General features: G+C 40.2%; 1 protein-coding gene across 4 annotated transcripts in view; it reads right to left on the bottom strand.

Annotated features, from left to right (window-relative positions):
* Positions 1–1,406: 1,406 nt before the first annotated feature.
* EEF2K (eukaryotic elongation factor 2 kinase) overlaps positions 1,407–20,441 on the bottom strand; it is a 36,728-nt gene continuing 17,693 nt past the window's right edge. For 3 of the 4 annotated variants that reach the window (XM_067306050.1, XM_067306052.1, XM_067306051.1), the window contains 14 exons: positions 19,764–19,801; positions 17,619–17,790; positions 15,634–15,783; positions 13,602–13,734; positions 12,769–12,896; positions 11,942–12,143; positions 11,603–11,670; positions 10,774–10,851; positions 9,897–9,959; positions 8,453–8,587; positions 6,992–7,180; positions 6,445–6,569; positions 4,877–5,055; positions 1,407–4,194 (listed from right to left, as the gene is read on the bottom strand). In XM_067306050.1, coding sequence (XP_067162151.1) covers positions 4,085–4,194; positions 4,877–5,055; positions 6,445–6,569; positions 6,992–7,180; positions 8,453–8,587; positions 9,897–9,959; positions 10,774–10,851; positions 11,603–11,670; positions 11,942–12,143; positions 12,769–12,896; positions 13,602–13,734; positions 15,634–15,783; positions 17,619–17,790; positions 19,764–19,801 — 1,770 coding nt within the window. In that variant the 3' untranslated portion in view covers positions 1,407–4,084. The remainder of the gene's footprint in view (positions 4,195–4,876; positions 5,056–6,444; positions 6,570–6,991; positions 7,181–8,452; positions 8,588–9,896; positions 9,960–10,773; positions 10,852–11,602; positions 11,671–11,941; positions 12,144–12,768; positions 12,897–13,601; positions 13,735–15,633; positions 15,784–17,618; positions 17,791–19,763; positions 19,802–20,441) is intronic. The other variant, XM_067306053.1, reaches the window with a different exon arrangement.

The following is a 20,441-nucleotide window of genomic DNA, read 5'->3' as shown; positions in this document are numbered from 1 at the left end:
GCAGCTAGGTAGGTCACCAGCTTGCTCATTTAGCCAGTGCGAGGCAAGATGATCATTACGGGAATTTTTTCAAATGGAAACAAAGTGAACTTACTGGAAAACTCAAATATAATGCAAGCTACTCGCATAATTATACCACTTTCCTGACACAGGAGCAAAGCAGAGAAGAGCAAGGACCTATCACCCATACTCTGATCATGTTCAGACCAAGGACCAGGGGAAGTCTGATGGGTGGGAACCCCTGTGAGCCCGTCCCACACAATGTTCAGGTCCCCAGCAGTGGGAGGCACACGAGACACACCTGAACTTCAGCCAGAAAACAGCCTGACTCGCCCCCAGAAGCACTGGCTTAGAGTCCAATCAGAGATTCAGGTGTAATCCTCCCTTTTAAAATTCAGATGAGAAGTTCTGATTTGGCCCACCTGCATTACACCTGTGTCTGCCAGGAGCTACTCTACTCACAGAATCGGAATTACACCTGTGGGGGAGGAAGCAAGATTCATATCAGACTCACAGAGCCATAATTAAGAAGCAGGCGATATTCATATTTACACTCTTCAACTATACGTGTGTGTGCACCATGTCCATGATTTCTGAAGGATGGTGTCCCCTACTTCCTTTGGTCCTCTTGTCAAAGGCTCCAACTCTCGGTGGCACCAGCTATAGCTAAAGGAAAGACTTGCAGTGCCAAACTTCACCGTTTTTCATCTTGATGATACTGGAGTGAATTTGGCTTGAGACCCCCCAACTGGGGCTTTTGTGTTAGGAGATTCCATTATTGCAAAGTGTCTTTGCTGTAGAACGATCTCATACTGTTTATACAGGTAAAATATATGATACCTGTTTAATTAAAGCAATAAAAGAGCAACAGTAAGGGCTCCAGCTGTAACAGTTTAAAAGGGCTAGTATCAGAACAGTTTGTTCTTGTACAGAAGAAGGAATAAACATACTGAGGATGACAGTATATCATTAGATACTGTACCCATTACAAGAACTCTCCCACCTCTAATCATCCAAGCCAAATATTTGCTATTTGTTTTCCTCAGGGCTAGGCAAAGATTGGAGGCATAAAGATGCCTCTAACAGCCCTGCAAGTGAGCACTTCAGTCCTTACCTTGTAACCTGTATTAGTTACAGGCACTGCAGATTAACTGAATGCAAATCTAACATCACCTCAACCATGAGTTTTCTTGAGGAAAACATTTTCTTGGTACACACCTAGCTATTTCCTCCCAGTTATTTAGTTCTGACCGTTGAAAGTACATGAGATCAGGCATGGAATAATAAAAACACCACAGAGGATTTCTGGGACCTTGCAACAGTAGGATTTAACTTGAGCAAATAGAAAAAGCAAGATCAAAAAGAAACCCCCAAAGGCAATGAGCAAAACTCTGTTGAAAAAAGTGTCAAAAAGAAAAAGCTTTATTGACCAACCAGAATGAAACCAGATGAAGTGAACGACACGACTAAGTGCTGCAAGCCATCACTACTCACAGGTCTGACACACAAACAAGGCTTCTACCTTGCCGTCCTTACCCAAGCAATGCTCCCGCTGACCTCCAGGAACGCTGCATCTGGGTAAGTTTTGCAGGGCTGAGCCTCAGATTTATTTTTACATTTTTTAAAAATATAATTTTTATTTGTTCACTGTGAATAGATTAAAAATACAGCATATAGCAATATCATTCCAAAAGTCTTTCAAACACATTCTCTTCAAAAGAATGTCATAAAGTTGTGCATATTTCTGTAAACCAGTTTCATTTTTAAATCATTCAAACTCCTACTTATTGTATAGCTAAATAATACGATACCACCTCATGATAGAAGGCAGTCTACATAATTTAAAAAGTAACATTTACAAAAAAAGTATTAATCATTATATTTTTCAGAGCTGTGAGCACATTTACACACCAGGTCTACAAGAACTGTCAGCAACTCTAGCAGCTACAGAAATTAGCAAATTAAACTATGTCAAAGAGTTTCAATAATTATACTCTTAAGTCCTTTACTTACATTTTAGATGGACACATTCAATCTCCTCTCCTCCCTACAAGGCTGGTGGGGTTGTTACACATGTGCTTCTTTCTCACGGAAAAATCTCAAAGATTTGGCATTAACACCGTACAGGGAAAATAAATCCTTTGTCTGTCTATGTTACAGTGCGTATGCTGCATCAGTTCTGCACAAAACACTCTGTGATTGTTCAACTGTCTTCAGAGACGAAGGGCGCGTTTACCCTTCATTGAGAGCTGTTATTTTAGGGCTATGAATTGAAAGAGCAGAAGGCCACATCCAAAAGATGCTGTAGGCACCTAAAGCAGAACTGCGGATAGGCACTTAAAGCAGTCACCTAAGTTGTGATCATACCAATTTCGGTTCAATTTCAGCATATTAGGGCCAAAGAATTTGAGTATTTTAGTATCTAGCTTATTACCTACCTAAGAGCTTTGCTAGAGTGAGGCTGGAGAGCATTACGAATCATTCGGCACTCCGTAGTGGTTGCCCCTTATTCATGCCAATCTACATCCTCAGGGACTGTATGGCCACGAAGGCAGAAAGATTCTGTCTTCATCTCCTACAAAACTACTGTTAACCAAGACCAAGAAATAGGATCAGTTTCTATAACAACTGTATAGATGGCACTGGAGCTTTGGAATATAATACTGGATTTGGAAGAAACTTACCTCTGTGTAATGATAATTCAACCACCATGGTGTATTTGTCTTTCTGTTACTGGTTTAGGAGCATGTAAACAGGATATAAAAATTCAAGTGTTTGGGGATAATAATGCTTTCTCCCTGTAACCAGCAAAAGTGTATTTTTCTTTAACTGACATTTACAACAATTCTCTGTCTCTTGTGAAGAGGAGAGGTCTGTTAGGAAATTTAGTTGTAAACTGTAAGAGAGGATACTAAAATATAGGTGCAAAACTCCCGAACATGAATGTCTAATACCACAGAAAATAAGCTTTGTACCATAGGGTAGTATTTAATAAATTAGCTGGTATAATCTGTAAGTTTATAAAACTGTGTGTATATTCTTCACTGATCAGCTCAAATCTATCAAACAGTATTACGCGAGGTTACGTCATGAACCATGAGACAGCAGATCGGACGCATGAAGTTATCTAGATGAGATAAATTATTTTCTATACACAGAAACAGGTGAATAAACATTCTCTAGACTTTTCAAATGTTCCTCTAGAAAGGGCGAGAAGTGAAGTTTCGTTTTAAGCGAGAGGATCCAGCTTCACTGCAAATTGAGATGTCCCTGTAAAAATAACTACGTACTACCAATATGTTACAGATCTTGTTACTGTACATCATTGGACAAATATGAGATCAGTATGATTTTATACAGCTAGGTTACTATATGGTACAAAATGTTGAAATGAGAGAGGTAGCTAGATGCCTCACCTCATCAGGTACATTAGTGACGTTCTGATCATAAAATATGCACTGCTGGTAACGAATAAAACACACATCCCACCCTGAATATTCAGGGTGCCAAATTAGAAGCACCATTTTTTTTTTTTTTTATCTCCGAACTGTAAAGACTATATCTGGAATTGATTTGAGAAGAATATCAACAGAGCCAAATGACACCAGTTTGATAGAATGGGACCACTTATTAAGAGTAGCTGCATGTTTTACATGCTTAAATTGAAAATATATGTTTACATGCAAAGGACAACAACTAAACTTGAGATGCACCAAAAATGAAGACATGATGTGGATTTCGGAAAATGTATGGGAGGAAAAGAGAAATGTAAACACATTGATCATTTGCTATGTAAAAAGCTGGACATGTGCAATGTAAACAGACATCAGCTTAATTTTTCCTTAAACAAATCATAACAGTTAAAAAAATATAAAAGCTCAATTGTACTGGTATTACAGTTTTAAAACAGGTAGAAGTACGCTATGGTTCCCTACATACTACCTATATTTGGATTTCTTTCCTCAAAGTTAGAAAACTAAAATATGAAAAACACAAACTGGTAACAGCACATAAAAATACATCTTTTTAGCGGCAAACATAAGTCTATAAAAATTTTATATACAAGAACTGCATAAATGCAGTGTCATTCTTCCATCATCGCCCAAGCCTCTTCGGCTTTTTGGTAGTACTGATTTGCCAGTCTGCCTTTCATGGCTTCTGTTGCTGCTTCCGCTGCTTCTGTGTACAGCTCACCTACAGGAGGAAATAGCATCCGAGTCACGTTGGCAAAGAAAAACCATCTCTTTACCCTGAAGCAATTAAAGCATGAAAAGAGAAACTGAGGTCAAATTACAGGGCCGGATCTATGGGTGTAACTGTGTATTTTACTAGTATCAGCAGAGTTGCATCAGCTGGGAACCTGGCTTTTGCTCTCCACCTCAAAGTTATATGAATGACTGCTGATATGACAGTAGTGTGGCTCTTTAATACACTTACAAGGATCATAAATATGACTGGCCAGTAACAGCCCCCAAGAAGACTGTAAGACTTGAGCTCCTGACATGCAGATTACATAATGGCTAAGACAGTGTCGTGTAGGGCCTGGGAGTTACGGCTGTAACTCAAAATACAAGCAGCAACCTGCAGTTCAGTGGCCTTACAGGGAGTGAAGGTTGCTTGCTAGGGACTCAGCATGTCACAGGATTGGAGCTGGCACCACCCACTATCTCTGGCATCAGCAAAATCTCTTATTTCACTGTCTTCAGCATTATATATCACCTGGGGTCATTGCAGCTTCATCCACAAACTCAGGACACTGACCCCTCTCTACATGTTTTATAACAGCTGAACCAGGAAAGGTATTTTTGGGGTACATGTTGGGGAGAAGAGAGGAAAAGCGGGATTACTGATTGCAAGAACAAAAATGAGGACTCACCCGATTTCTGTGGATCCTTGTCCAAATGAAATCCTCCTGTCATTAACATCTCTGCTTCCCTGGCCAGGAGCAGGTACCGGGGCTCATCCTGAGTGCCATCATATTCACCTCCCTCATCATAGTCAGTCATGTTCAGTGCAGCATTGTACCAGTGCAGCGCCTCCTTCCAATCCTGCACTCTGAAGTTAAAAATAATTTTTGAAGACAGTTACCTTGGGAAACAAATATACTTTGCATTGGAGCTTCACAATTCAGTTCTGCACCAGCTCCTCAGAGCCCTGGTGCTCTCCAAGAAAGCTTGCGTTCTCATGGAGGCTCACTAACTGCACTGTAACCTCAGGTCGTTAGGCCAAATGAGGCTGGGATCACTTTATACAGCGATCACAGAGGAGAACGTGTCGGACTGAAGTGTCCTGCTGAGCTCCAGAGTCTGAGCTTTCATTGTTAGTTACTGTATGGCTTTGGTCTGGCATTTGTTTGTCAAGATAAATTATTTAGAAACAATCTGAGGTTGCAGAGAGTCTTGTTTCATCAGTATTTTGAAAATAACTATTTTCATCTTGAGAATGCTCCATGTATTGCAATTAGAAGTTTAATGTTATTTTTAAATTTCACCATTGCCAAGGGTTTTACTCTTGTGGGCAAAACACAAAAAATAAAAGTAAACAACAAAGCCATGCCACAATACAAAAGGAGAAAAATCATTATTATCACCTGTTATATTTGTTACTTTAGGAAATCAGTATTTGTCCCCTTTTAAAAACGCATCTAAAATGGTAAAAAAAATAATCACACTAATATACTGCATAGCCTTTTAGCAAATTACAATCTATTTCTCAGTCAGAAATTAAGTCAGAGTCTTAAAACTTAAAATCATGCTTAATTAAAAGCAACATCCTCAACTTTAAGACCATGCTTCTGTGAAATTTCCATTCCTATTTTTATTATGAGAAGCAGTGAAAGACTACAACTGTGACAAATACATCATCCATCTGACTCTGTCTTGCCTATAATCAGTTTACAACTTCACCTATTTGTCCTGTTCTTTAGGTTCTTTCACAACTTAATTAGGAAAAAAAAATAAAACTCACTGTTTTTTTAAAACTGTACTTTCAAAAAATCACTTAGGAGGAGGCACGGCAGTTGTAAATACTTTGTAATTATTTTCAGGGTACTACATCTCAGACAGAATATCTTGGGTTCATTTTTTCCACTCATCCCAGATTTTTAAAGGATGTAACTCCCATTGAAGCCAAGGGAAGTTTTATCATCCACCTCAGAGCAAAAAAAGCCTGTATACCACAGTGCAACCTTGGTCTTGGGATCAGGGCTAAACTCAAACATGCAGATGGATAAGATACACATGCAGATATTCAGCAGCAGAACTATGCTGATATATCATGACCTACATTCTGCTCTTATTCACACCTGGGTACATTTGAAATAGCTCTAAAACATTTCTCATCAGCATTATTAACAGATCTTCACGTGAATGAAAAACATGCAGTGAATATTATTTTTCTGTGTGGGAGTACCAGCAGCTTAGGTGACCCAGTCATGCACAGTACCTGTCTGAACCAAGATTTACACCTGTGTCATATGCCCTTGCTACTAGAATCATGGAAGGCCGATCTCCAGCTTCTGCTGCTCTCAGTAAGTAATCAAATCCTTTTCTTCTGTTCTCCTTTGTGTCCTAGTAAAACAAACAAAACCTCTAAAACGGTTGTTTCTAAGTAAATCCATCCCTTCCTTTCTCTACCAGTAAATGCAGTTTCTCCGTGTCAGTAACTGTTGCAAGTGTTTAATACATCTGAGAAGCGGGCCCAGCCACAAGAAGCTGAGGGGCTGAATAGTAAAGATCACTTTAAAAAACTTCCTAAAGCTATGCGGTGATTTTCTGGCAAAACCAGAAACAGACAGCTTCTTTGGTGCTTAGTCCAAGTCCTTAATTACAAAGCCATCTATTTTCCCTAAAGAGGAATGTTTAATGCTGTGGCTACAGAAGAACACATAACCATGGTTATCGTTTTGTCTTCATTGCCGGCAATACTTATGCTATTTCTTCTGAGGGAACACAATTCTGGATTTTGGATTTTCTATGATCTTTCTATTTACCTCCAGAGTGACCTCAGAAAGAATGTGATGGGGCAGCTGGCAGCACATGAGTCCTAGCGCAGCGATGGCTTCCAGCTCCCCACAGTCTGCAGCGTGCTCCAGGTGAAACAGAGCTGACTCCTGATCCCACTCCTTGTCTTTCTCACAGAAACGCCCAGCTTCATGGTAGCGAACCATGGCCAAATGAACCTAAAACACAATCGTACAGGAAAGATACACCAGTATGAAGCGTAGCTCTAATTCCTCAAAAGCTGTGTGCCCATACTTTTCTTAGACACAAAAATAGCTCTTTGAGGTGACTACTTGCATAAAGGTAACTCGCTGCTTGCAGAGAACTATACAGGGCAACGCAAGGTAACAGATGCACATGTCAGAGCAAACCGAGTCTGAGCAGAGGGCTAGCTGGACAACACAGGGACTTGGAGCCTGACTTGTGCCTTAACAGATCCAACAGGCAGAAAACAGTGTTTATGCAGTGCAGCTGGCTCTCCAGCTCTGCAAGCTTAGACACATGCAGCTTTATAAACTCAATTACTCAAGAAAGACCTAATTCAGCAAGACAGTAGCTGCCCCACACCACTGCGCCCTGAACTGTGCCCAGTACGCTGCCGCACCAGAGCACCAGGTCTTAGTGGGCATGCCTGTCCCAGCATATCTCCTAGGGCCTTGGAGACTTTTAGGAGGGAGCTGTAGTTAAAGGCACCATAGCTAGGTGGCACCAACAGTCTGCAACCTCCTAATGCATCAGCCAGGAGAGCAAACTTCGGTGACCCTAGCTCATAGACCTTTCTGTACAGCAAGGGCCCATGCAGGAAGGGAATTAACCTGAAACATAGAAAGCAAAGAAAGTCTCTTATTCGACGTGAAATCCTGGTACCACTGAACCCTCAATGGGAGCAGCATTTCATTCCAAACTTGCATTGGGATCTTTATTTCCCCCTCCTCCCAAAAGGCAGGTTTCTTTTCAAACAGCAAGGGAAACCACCTGAGGCTCTCAGGATGTTTGGGAAGGTCTACACAGTGTTTTGAGTGTGGACTCAAGCCCATGCATAAGCCAAAACTTAATTCACATTTGAATTGTCTGGTGCAATTTGGGGTTAAAAAGAGCTGGTCCACGCTACCATTCATCAGAAGCCAAGCCAGGCCTAGTTGCAATGTATATGCGTCAGGCACATCGCATCTACTGTGCTTTATCTTCTTTGCCTGATGCCTCTGGGAAGGCAGATGAATCAACAGCAGGGTCCTTCCGCAAAGAGTTCAGATGTTGCAAGTCCAAAAGCACATGGAAGTCATGGGTTAGTGAGCTCAGACTTCCTTTATAAAATATGAGTAAGTGACATGAAGCTATAGGCATAATATTTCTTTCTGCCTGTGTGAATAACTAGTGCAGACAGACACCACTACATAAGTAACGAATATAAGATGTGCCTTTCCAGCTGGAAAGAATTAGACTCATCCTACCTTCCCAAGGATTGACTTCCCAATTTTCTTTTCAAGTTCTAATGCATTGAGCCTCTGAATTTCTTGAGCAACACAGGATGGTCTGTGGATGTGGACTCTGGAAGAATTGTAGAGATTCCATTTCTCCACACTGACCTAAAATAGGGAATATACTATCATTTGTATCTGAAATTAAAAGTTTTCAAACTATTCATACGGAGTACCATTCAGAAATCAAAAAAAAATCTATTAAAACTACTTATTAGTAGTAAATATGGTAAATTAAGATACTGCTTTTAAAAGTCACATTAGTAGCTGAAAGATGGTTACTATTCTTCACTAAAATAAACAAACAAAAGAAAAAAAACAAAAAAAGTAAAGCTCTCCATTTCTATGCCCTACATCAAATATTCAACATCACCTTTAAGTCCTGAACCAAAAGATAGGCACATATGAAAATAAGCACCTGAACAGTCACACTGCAAGCACTGAGGCCATCTATACACATAAAATTAAACCTGTACTTTTCTGGTCAGTGTTTCAAAATAATAAATAAATAAATAAATAAATAAATGTTAAATGCTGCTTACATTCAGCAGTTCTAGAAAAATGAAGAGCATCTCAGTAACAATTCAGAAGATGATGGACAGATACACGTACTGGTGTTTCTCAGGCTGTCCAGCACAAATGATAATAAACTACTTTTAAAAATCATGGGTAGATGGGAAACACTAGCCGAAAATAACGCTATCAAAATGAAAGCCACTGGAGGCACACAGAGGAAACACAATATGGCAGACTACTGGCACTGATCTTCACTGTTAAAGCTCTTTCAATTTCCAGAAACATCAATACATAATCACTACAAGGAAATTCTGAAAAGCACATTTAATGAAATTATTCATTGTTGTCAGAACTTTGGGTTTTTTTTTCCTTATAGAAGAGAGTTGTTTTTAGCCACAGGAACTAATTACCACAGAAGCTATATTTTGCAAACACATACAAGCAGGTCTGTTCTTCCCCAGCCCAAGTAATATATATAGTGTAAACAGCTATCATCACACATTTCAAACATTGCAAGTTTTAAAAATAAGTCATTCAACCATGTATAGAACATAATTCCATAAATAAAGCACAAAAAGGAGATATCATCTAGTTAAGCACACTCCCCTTCCCAAAATACGAACCAGTGAGAAAACCCATGCAGAATTATTAATTTACACTAGGGATCATTTATGGAGGTGACAGAATTTATTTATAATAGTGTTTGTTTAATTGAAAAATAAAGATAAAACAAGAAAAGAACAAAAAGGGGTAAGTTGTTATTAATAGAAATATTCTGCAGTTGAAAAGGAAAGAAAACTGATATCTGATGTTGTGATGTGAAGTTAGATGGCAGATGAGCGGAACAAAGTACAAGCAGAGTGGTAAACTCATTGTCTGTGAACATTGCTGCTTTATTTACCCTTGCAGAGCTTCCCAAACTGTCTTCATCAGATTCATGTCTTCGGTTGTTGTTTGAATGGCCCTATGTTAATGTAAAGATTTGCATCACTTAATTTACAGCAACTGATGCGTGCCAGTCACCCCTCTGGACTACTCCTATCCAGCAAAATTAATTGCAACAATAATGAAAATAGTTTCCACTGGATTCTCTTCTCTCAGTGATGTTTCAATATAAAAAAAATGTGCTGATTGGTAAAAAATATCGCACAGCCAGGCTTTAATCCTGTAAACTAGATATTCTACAACAAATACATTGCCCCCCTCAAAGGTGATTTCTTGATACAAAAGGGTATTTTCTTTCCTATCTACTAATCAAATATCAAGTTATGGTCTTCAGGTCAAGAAGTATTTCTTAAAAGTTTGTATTTTAAAGGAGTAACCAACTGACCCACAGGAATTCCAAAGTTGCATATTATTAACTGACTATAACATTGAGCTCTGTGATATCTCAAACTATATAAAGTCACAGAAGATAGGGAGGGTAAAAGAGTGTGAAAGTAAGTCATATTCACAGGTTCCATATGACAAAAGCTGGTTATAATGGATGGTTCTCAAATGCAATACAAAACACTTCAAAAAACCCAACAGCATGCAATCAAATTTAACATTTGAAAGTAAATTCCTCATTACAAATAGTCTTTTTCCTGTAAAAGTGTCATTAACATTTCCAAGATGAATAAGTAATTTTGCAGCATGTGGGAATTTCTTTCCAACTATTTCCTCCATTCACAAAGTCTAGATCAAGAGGGATTAAAAAAAATTAGACTTTTCTATGGATTTGCTTCAAGTATGAACAAGAGGTCCAGCCTACTGCTAACCCCAAATTAAGTTCTTACCCTCTCTCTATGATCCAGATCTTCTACCTCACTTCTCTTTTCACTGGGATATCCACTGTCTCCACCATTTTCAAAATCCTATAGAAGGACAAAGCAACACAGTATCAGCACTGTCCTTTGTAAAGATCTCAGCTGGATATTTCCCACAGGACAAATCTTCTGCTAGTTTCAATGAGATATATAGGTTTACAGGATGAAAAGGATTGTAAGTTGTGCTACCTGTGACAGAACAGGGCTTAATGACCCAGAAGGCCCAGTCCAAGCTCACGTTTCCTCTTAAATACTTAGAATTCAAAGACTCACATACAAGATCAGACCAAGAATCCACTTAATATAGTTTTCAGTCTTCATCAGTAGCCAGTTAAAAGATAAAACAATAGCTGGCAGCCCCTGGAACTAAGGCCCTGGTGTAGGAAAATGTCCTCAGAATACTTCTGGTAGTCTCCTCAGGGGAGATTCTCTGACAGCCCACAGTACCAGCATTCATAGAGACCTAATCAATGGGGATTCTGTTTAGCTTTCCCACCACAAAAGTTGGCACAAGATCCAGAGAGACAACATGCAGGCAGGTAAACAGATAGACACTGTATTATCTGTTAAAATATACCAGATGCAAATAAATTTCTGGAGGAAAAATAAGAAAAAAAAAGGACTGTTTAAAACAAAGTTTCTAATAAAGGAAAAACAACAGATGCACGCAGGTAATGTGACCTATAGCACTGAAAGCAGGCAGAGAGCCTTTATGTGCCTTTACCGAACAAAGCCTACTGGTATTCCTTTAAATTCATTATGGAACTGCAATCTCATTTTCTGTCAGAAAGACACTCACCCTTTGATTATCAAGCTGATCGTAGTCTTTGTGAACCAAGTTATCTACTTCATTGAACACAGGCCAATCTAGGAAGAAAAATATTTGCTTCTTATTCTAAGAATAACATGCTTGAGAAGAAAGCTCTAGATATCATAATCTTACTTTTACCATAGTTTTTCACAGCAGTATCTCAAAGAGATGAGTTTTATTACTGCTTAAACATGAATGGCAAGTATTCTTCAGAAGACAACTATTCGGGACTAAATTCAACATGCTGGTTGTTTAAAACCAAAAAAAATAAAACAAGTCATTGCCAAATGCTCAGGAATCGGGAAGCTGTATATGAGGCTCACTCACTAAGCATGTCCATCTTCTGGCTGTGAGGTGTTGCCGAGGAAGGTGAGCAGGGTAAAGAGTCAAATGCCACATCGCTCATGCTTTCATCTCCAGAGTTTTCAGACAGGCGGAAAAGCAGAGGAGGCCGACTACCAGAGATCGTTCTCACCCGGCTGCTTCCACATTTTTCCTCTGTGCCACGCACAATTGTCTGAGCAGATTTCTTGGCAAATTAAAAGAAAATCACATCAATAATACTTCCCTTCTCTTTATTCTAAATATGGTGCATAGACCTACATGTATGTTTATTAGGGGTCTTCTACAAAGGGAGGGGGATATAAGTACATGCATGTATGTGTATTTATTTGCTTTTAAAAAAAGCATACACCTTCAAAAAAAATGAAATCCTGGCATTATTACAGTCAGAGGGATTTCTGTTTAGAGGGACTAAATTTCTTTCAAAGACTAGGCTGAATTCTGCAGTCATAGTCCCACCAATATCAGTTGAAGTTGAGATCAGTTGAAGACAAGCAGTTTGATTCTTTTTCCTCCCCAAATTACTTGTTTTGTGACCTTCAAACTAATGATTTCAGCATTCAGAGATCTACTTTATCCTAAATGTACATACATGTTACAAGGTTCCCATTCATTAAAGCAACATCATGAATTCAGAGCCAAGAATGGATGATTCAGCTTTAGATTGCTTTATTTTAAAACTGCAACATTTGTTATTAAGGTGGTTTTATCTGCCATGTAAACACCATATCTGACTTTTATTTACAGGGCTTTTAAAGTTAGAGTAAACCAACTATATTGCTTAATTACACTTTTTTCAATCAAGCACTTACAAGCAATTTGTTATTATAATCCAAGGCATCTCTCTCTTTGGATGAAAGATCAAATGGTGCAAGTCCCATGCTTTTGCAAATCTTGTTGCAGGAATGAGAATGAAAGAACAAGGCCATACCTCGAACACCTGTGGCATTGGGGAAAAAACAAACAAACAAAAAAACAACAGCGAAGAAAGGTTTTACCCAAAGTTTATCTGATGGTTTACTTATGAGAAGCCAGAAGTTCCAACACATTTTCTTAAATGGAACTGAGGTATTTTAAAATGCTACATGAATTTAAAGACAAGATTAACCATTATAATTCTAAGAAGCCAAAGAGAAAGAAAGAACAGAAAGTGCTTCCTAGTACACACAGCTCAATACAGCTGTTTTAAGACCTGCTGTTCACACTCTCAGTTCCTCAAAGTCTGCAAAAATCTCAAAAACTATATATGCACAGCAAATAATAATCCATGAAACTGGCTGCAGCATTGCCAAACACATGCCTAACTTCAATCCCACTTACAAAACTTGCAGTGTCTTATGAACTTCATGTATGGACACTTGCAGCTTTAAAAGTATGCAAGGCTTATCTCTCCACACTCAGATGGATCCATTCCTGTGACTTGGCAAGGAATTTAAAGGCCAAGATTATTGCTCTCACACTGTAGGAAACTACCTAATTTCATTACTTGGCTGGTCTAAGAGCAGGCCCACAGACAAGAGCCAAGGCCAGCTCCCATTTTAAATATGCCAGTGCAGGACAGCTGCCATGCAACTGCTACTCAGCAGACAGCTGGAATGAGAAAATGAACAGCCATCAGAATATGAAGCAGAATAATTGATTCTACCTAGGTTGCCATCTCCAAAGTCTGCACCACTCTCCGTATGGATTTGAGGGTCTGTATATAGATCTCCGACTCCCTGGATGTCAACAACAATCAGTTGGTGTCCTGAGCGCTCAAAGGTGAAGTGACTAAAGGCCTGCAAGGAACCAAAGATGTCTAAGAAAACTCTCCCTTGATCTCCTGAAAACAGTGACACTTATTCACCGCTTATAAGCGGGCAAAGAAATTGGATAACTCTACTGGTGAAATAGAACCAGTACAAACAGCATGATGAAAGCAATGAGAGGCCAAAAGGACGTAGATTTTTAGCCCTAGACTAGATGATGTATGGCCAGAACCACACAGAGATCATGTTTTGGAATAAATTCTGGTTGACTGGCCCATGTGAAATCACATGAGTCAAACAAGCAGGATTTGGCCCTTAATTTCAACCTTCAGGGCATAACAGAAGCACTGAGAGTTCCTGACAAATCGTTTCACTGAATATTGCCCTGCAGACTGTATCAGAAGGTCCAGTATCCTCTGAAGTGACTAAATTCAATGCTAAGTATTTGCTGGTGGAGGAGTAATTGTTCCCCAGCTCCACATGGGAAAGGAAATGTTCAACACAGATCTCCCAAATCTAAAGGAATATCTTGCCTCTATGGCATTGCTTCTCCAGCCTGCCCCCAACTCAGAGAGGGACTGGGAGAGGCTGGGGGAAGAGCAGCAATAGGGACGTGCAGTGGAGAGGAGATTACTTCATTCCTCCTTCCTCTACTGGGGATTCTGTTTTCCCCTGCAGCCTTCACTTTAACAAGCTGGGAGCTTCTGGGCAGAACAGAACTGGAGGGAGAACAGCAGCTCAGGAGCCAGCGCAGAATCACTTCTGCATAAACATCCCGGCTGCGCCTGTGGATCTCCAAGCTCAGTAGCTCTGGGACACTGCCTCCTTCTGCAGATGGGCAAAGCTCTGCCAGATTTTGCAAAAGGAAAATGTGAACATCCCCCAAAATTCTCCTTCCCTTAGTATGCTCTCTGCGAGGTCCCCCTGAATGGCTGATCTGGCTCTACATTCATGCATGGGATACTGAAATGTATGTTTGTATTCTTTAATGCTGCATTTCAAGAATGTCAGGTATATTAAAAAAAAAAGAAAAAAAAAAAGAAAAAAAACCCTTCTCTGGCAAAAAGCTGAAACATTAGGAATCTTCTGGGAAGGCCTCCAGAAAAGCACTGCCAGGCCTGGGGGAGGTGACTGGTGGTGATAGACAAACATTGTAACTGCAGCAAATCTCACAGAACATTTTGTTCCCAACCAACCTGTGAAAGCATAGCACTGATTCAGTGTACAAAAGACAGCCCAGAACATGAATCCTCTGCTTACATTAAGCAGCATGACAAATACCTTAAAAATAGCAAAAAGTTAAAACAAACAAAAAAACCCCCAGCAAAACCAGTTCCTCTGGTATGCTGATGACTTTGCATTTTTGACCAGTATTTTAAAAGTTCTTCTGTGAGATTCAAGAATTCTCAGTCACTTGACATCTGCAGCTTTATTTCTATAATCAATCTCAGATTCACCTACTCAAACGCTCTATCTGAAGAACTAGATCCTTAGATGCAAATGAGGTACACATCTATTTACACAAGGTGCAGATCTGCTTCCCTCCTCTTCTATATTACACTGAGGTAATAGAAGACTACTTAGTACTTAATATGTAAGAGCTCTCTCCCTCCCTTTAATTTGAAGTGATGTTGAAAAGTTTTGATGTCTGCAATTATAATTAGTGTGAAAGGGCTTACGTTTTCTAAAGAGCATTAAGCACATTCAACTTATTAAAATCAACAGACTCTAAAATGCAATAAAGAAGTACTCAGTGCTTGAAAGAGCAGGCCCCAAATAAGGTTAGCACATACTGCAAAAAGAGAAATTAATCTGGCGTTGTACTGAAAAACCTGCAGTTTCCTTTCTTGGCAGCAATGCAAGACCTCTGGGCACAGCCAAGAAATTCCCTGCAGCAGACATTATGGAAAACATCAAACAAAGCCTCACTTGCGGAGTAAGACGAATGTTGTCATCTCGCACAAATCCAGAATTTGAGTTGTATTTGATGTATTTGCCCTCTATGTAATGTTCCAGATGAAACAGAGGCTTTCCAGGTCTGTTCTTCATTTCGATAATGCAGATCTGTACTATATCCACCTGGGAAGGGAAGGAAGGTAAACAGTGACTAACAGAATACTGACTTCAGATCAAAGTGTGTGTGAATTCTCCAGCTGTGAAAACTTTGCTAATGAAAGGAGTTGAACAATTGCAAAGATCTGTTTAACAAAGGGATGGGGGAAGTCATTTGCTTCCCAGGTTATTGGGGGATTTCCATAAATTCAAAAGAATAACTTCAAAAGCAGTCACAGAAACTCACTTCTGTGACACATCCCTCTGCAAAATTCTTAGTAAATGGTGGCTTTCTATTTCATTTTTGTGAGTACTTTAAGAGTATGCTGCAAATAGCCTATACCCAGAGAGCAGAATGTGCAGTAACTACTGCACAACTTGTGGAAATAGCTCTTCAGAGGAGGACTGAAGACCTTCTACCATTCAGATATTCTGCAGCCTGCCTCATCTCCTCCCTCTGTCCTGGACATATTCCTAAAGAGAATCACAACCCTCGCTTTGTTTACATCTTTCCCATGGCATATAAAACTTCTCTACGTTCCTCTGTGTGCACTTCACCCTATACCTCACCTTGTTCCTATGAGGCAGGTAGTTATTAACTACATCTACATCTAAGGGTTACCCTCCGATCTAAGACAATGCACATAGTCCACATATTCAAAAACATTCTCTACTTTTGGCTATTAAATTTTTAAGGCCCACACATCAGGGCATACTTTTTGACCCAAGCATCTTGCCACATGTCACACAGTCTGTGGCAGAGCCAAAAGCAGAACCCTAGGCCCCACAGTGCAAGTGCGTTACCTTTCCTACCTGCCTGCTCTTCCACTCATTTGAAGCCACAATTACAGTCAGGCAGTCAGTACAAGCAGCAGATTAAAGGGACTTAATGGCTACATTAATACATATCGTGGACATGGTGAACAAAGAGGAACAGCTACTTGGTGAGAATGAGTGACAGCTGCAGTCCTTCATCCCTGCATTTTAATTCTTATCCTTTGACAAGCTGATTGCTGCTGGAGGTGCTTTTGTCCAGGACACAATGATCCGCTTTGACCAACAGTTATCCAGCTTACCAGCATGAAGAAGTGCAAAGCTATGCTAGCCACATTTGCAAGATCATACAGAATGCTCAGCATGGACCCCAAAAATGCAGTTAGAAAAGCAGTGGAACCATTTCTTCCTCAGTCCTGTCTGCTTATGCATACCCCCTGCACACAGGATAGGAACTTCTCTTGCTACCCTGAGCCTTGGAGTTTTCATATATCTTGCTAAATGCTTTGTACTTTAAACAATATGCTAGTATTTCCACCGAGAATCTAAAAGAAACAAAGCCATATCATCTTCATTTTTCAGAAAGTTCTTGACCACTCTTCAGAAATCTGCATTCAGACAGCATAGGACAGCTTTATAAAGTCATGTAGGTTCTCAGCTCTTCTTGAAATCAATGCCAGCCTAGATGCCTTCACAAGACTTGGGCATCTAACTTTCCAGGAGCACTAACAGTTAAGTGCTCAGACTGCTGCTGGCAATAAATTCTGGGACACTACTGGTTATCTGAAAAGCAGCTGGGCAAATATCTAAAAGAGCAAACACTGTTTTATTTTGGTCTTGAGTCAACAGCTGAAAACAATCAGACATTCACAAACACGCAGACCGTGACTTTGAATGAGAAAAGCAATTTCTGCATTAACTTCATTAAAAATCAACTGCCATTTAATGGAAAACACAATAGGGCAGAATTTATTTGAGCAATTAACTTTAATGGAATTTGAACAGCTAATCCCCTCTAAAATTATTTGAAAGCCTATCTACTGGAAGAGCAAGACTGATTTTTTGCTTAGCAAGACGTCTGAATGTACCTGTTTTGGTGGCTTGTGCCGGTTGTACTCTTCTCCCCATAGTTTTGCTTCCATCTGAAGTCGAACATCCTCAAAATACACATCCCTGCCTACACTTTCTATGTATTGCTTGGCAACATAGTTATAGGCACCTTTCCAGTTCTGCGTGTGTAAGAAGTTGGACAGCTTTTTCCTGAAAGACAAATAAAATTGTTGATGAAAGGAAAACTGAGCATTTAAATTCAGTCTTCCCCATTTCCTTGCCTCAGTGGAAAGAGCCAGGCCATGAGATCAGCATTATCCTCAGTGAGGAGCTGATCCTATGCCATTTATGCAGACAGATAATCTAGCTGAAAAACAAAGCACAGCTGTGTGGGGGGCAGGAGGAACATCCCATATGAATGGCTGGGACTTTTCAAAATGCCTGTGTGACTTCCTATTTGTACTCTGACCTTCCTCCTTTCCTCACTCCCTGCCCCTCCAACCCAGAGCATGAAGGGTTGGTGCTGTCTCAGCCCCTTATTCTAAAGTCAACAATTATTGCTGGCAGAAAATAACAGGGAGTGGCCTTTCAAACCTGAACTGAGAGGAGACAACCCTCTCCTATGATAAGAGCAAACTGCTGCTTTCTCAACACACACAGGTGGCTACTCAGTATCCCCAATGTTCCCAGAAGGAAAACTGCAGCCTGGAATTATTTCTTTGACGTACTTTTAATTTTTAGTTTTTGTTGATGTGCAAATCTTTAAACCACAGATGCCTCAAGAGTGAAGAAAAAAAGATTTAGCTACAGAGGATCTGCTGGGTGCCAACAAATGAATTAAGCAGGCACCCAGTGGTTGCAGAAGATGCCAATGTTCAAATCAAATGGGGAAAACCCCCCACATTTTTACCATGAATTTGAAAGCAATCACAGTCTTCTTTCCTAAAGGAGTTGCATCCATTTACATGGGACACAGAGGAAAGGAAGAAAGTCTTGGATTTTTTTTGCTTTGTTTGTTTTTTTGCTGGAATTTGAGACCTGTCCAATTCTCTGAAGAAACTAATTTTTCTGCACAAAATAAGCCAGCTCATATGTATTTCTAAAGCTAACACTCTCCATGGTTAATCAAGTGAAGCGCAGCCAATGCTGTCGCTGTAATGACAGAGACTTGCAGAGTTGTAAAAATACAGAGGGCTCTAGATGAGAAGTATCAGTGCACCACTGTGAGTCATGGAAAATCAAGGAGTAGGAAAGCTTATGCACAAGTTACACTTTCTCACAAACAAGAGGTTAAGGTAGAGCTGCAAAAAAAAATTCTGTTTATGTCACTACTCAAGATATTCTGTAAGGAGGAATTTGGTCACTCAGAAACAAGAACTGAAGGCAATGTCCCCAAACTGGGGCTTATTACTTCCCAGGCTTCGCTCAGTGCTGTACCTGGCTTTGCAAGAACAGAGCCATCAGCATGAAGTGATACTGAAACTGCAGAATTGAAAGACTGCGGGGTTACTTTGTCCCCTTTTTTCTAGAAGTTCAAAACATCATGTTTCTGTCATTCAGGAGCTTCTCTCTTCCCACAAATGAAACCAGATGTGAAATGTAATTCCTTTAGATCCTGCAGCTGGAAAGAAGTAGGGGGTGCCTTAAACACACACATGTACGTTTTCCAGGAAGCATTCATTTCCAGAACCTGGAAAGGGTGGGGTAGTCTTCAGGCATGAACTGATTTATAGCTAGATGCCAATGCCCACAATCATACTCACTAACTCTCTGTGCAAAGGAAAGCTCCTCCTTTCCCGTCCTCTATACTTTACCATTCTGGAAAGAATAGTTGTTAATCTTCAAGCTCCACTTTACTTAGAATATGGTTACTGTGGTATCTGTGATCCAAAATAAACTCTGGGAGAAAAGCTTTCTTTCCTGAATGTGGCCGAGTTGAGAACTCACCTCGCTCTCTCATCACACCTACTTGTGTCTCCTTTAAGGGAAGGCACATCTGCTTTCTGAACCTTGTTCCCAGTGCTGTGGCTGGAGTTGCACAAACAGGAATAAAGCCCTCAGCTATGCCTTTTAGAAATGCACAGCAGGGAGCTAAATGGGGACCTGTACTTTACACAATTCCACTCACCATGCAGAAGAAAATCCTGCATGGAGGCCAACAAAGAAAGTCAGCATATACTTACGTTCTAAAACATTCCCGCATCGCTCCGCGGCCAAAGGGCTAGGGAAAGAAAGAAAACAAAACAAAACAGCATTGTCACTTCCACAAAGTTAATTTCTAACCAGTAAGAGACATGATCATGCCCTCCCCCTTTCTAACCTGAAGAAAGCACTTCTCAAACAGGCTTTATATAGTATCTGTCTCCTCAAAGGAAAGTGACAGCCCACAGGCAGCGTAACATAGGAATTTGGCAAAAAGACATTGGGAATGAACTTCCTTCCTCAACACCCCATGGAGCAGATGTGATACGTCTTTTAAAGATGCCGTTTAAAATCTCTCTCCAATTTGCAGTCAGGTCTTTTGAGACTGCCTAGAGGAACTGGCTTCACAGACCTCAAGCCCTCATTTAGGCCTCCACACAAGATAGGCCATGCAGAGCAACACCTCCCTAGACATCAGATACACAGCACAGAACAAGATGATTCCAACACACCACCAACCCCAAGATGCAACTGGAAAGTGGCAGTAGTTTCCACTCTCCTACAGAAAATTCAGTCTGTTTTCATCCTAAGAGCAGAAATTATTATTAGAGAGAACACAGTAGGCCCATTGCCAGGCAGGGAGATGAGGCTCAGAGCACTGCCAGGAGCAGATGGAAGGGCTGAAATGGGAGGGCTGCTCTGGGAAAGGAATGAACACC

The sequence above is a fragment of the Apteryx mantelli genome, chromosome 16 (genome assembly GCF_036417845.1).
Source record: "Apteryx mantelli isolate bAptMan1 chromosome 16, bAptMan1.hap1, whole genome shotgun sequence".
NCBI lineage: Eukaryota > Metazoa > Chordata > Aves > Apterygiformes > Apterygidae > Apteryx > Apteryx mantelli.
This window is presented reverse-complemented; position numbering and strand designations above follow the sequence as displayed.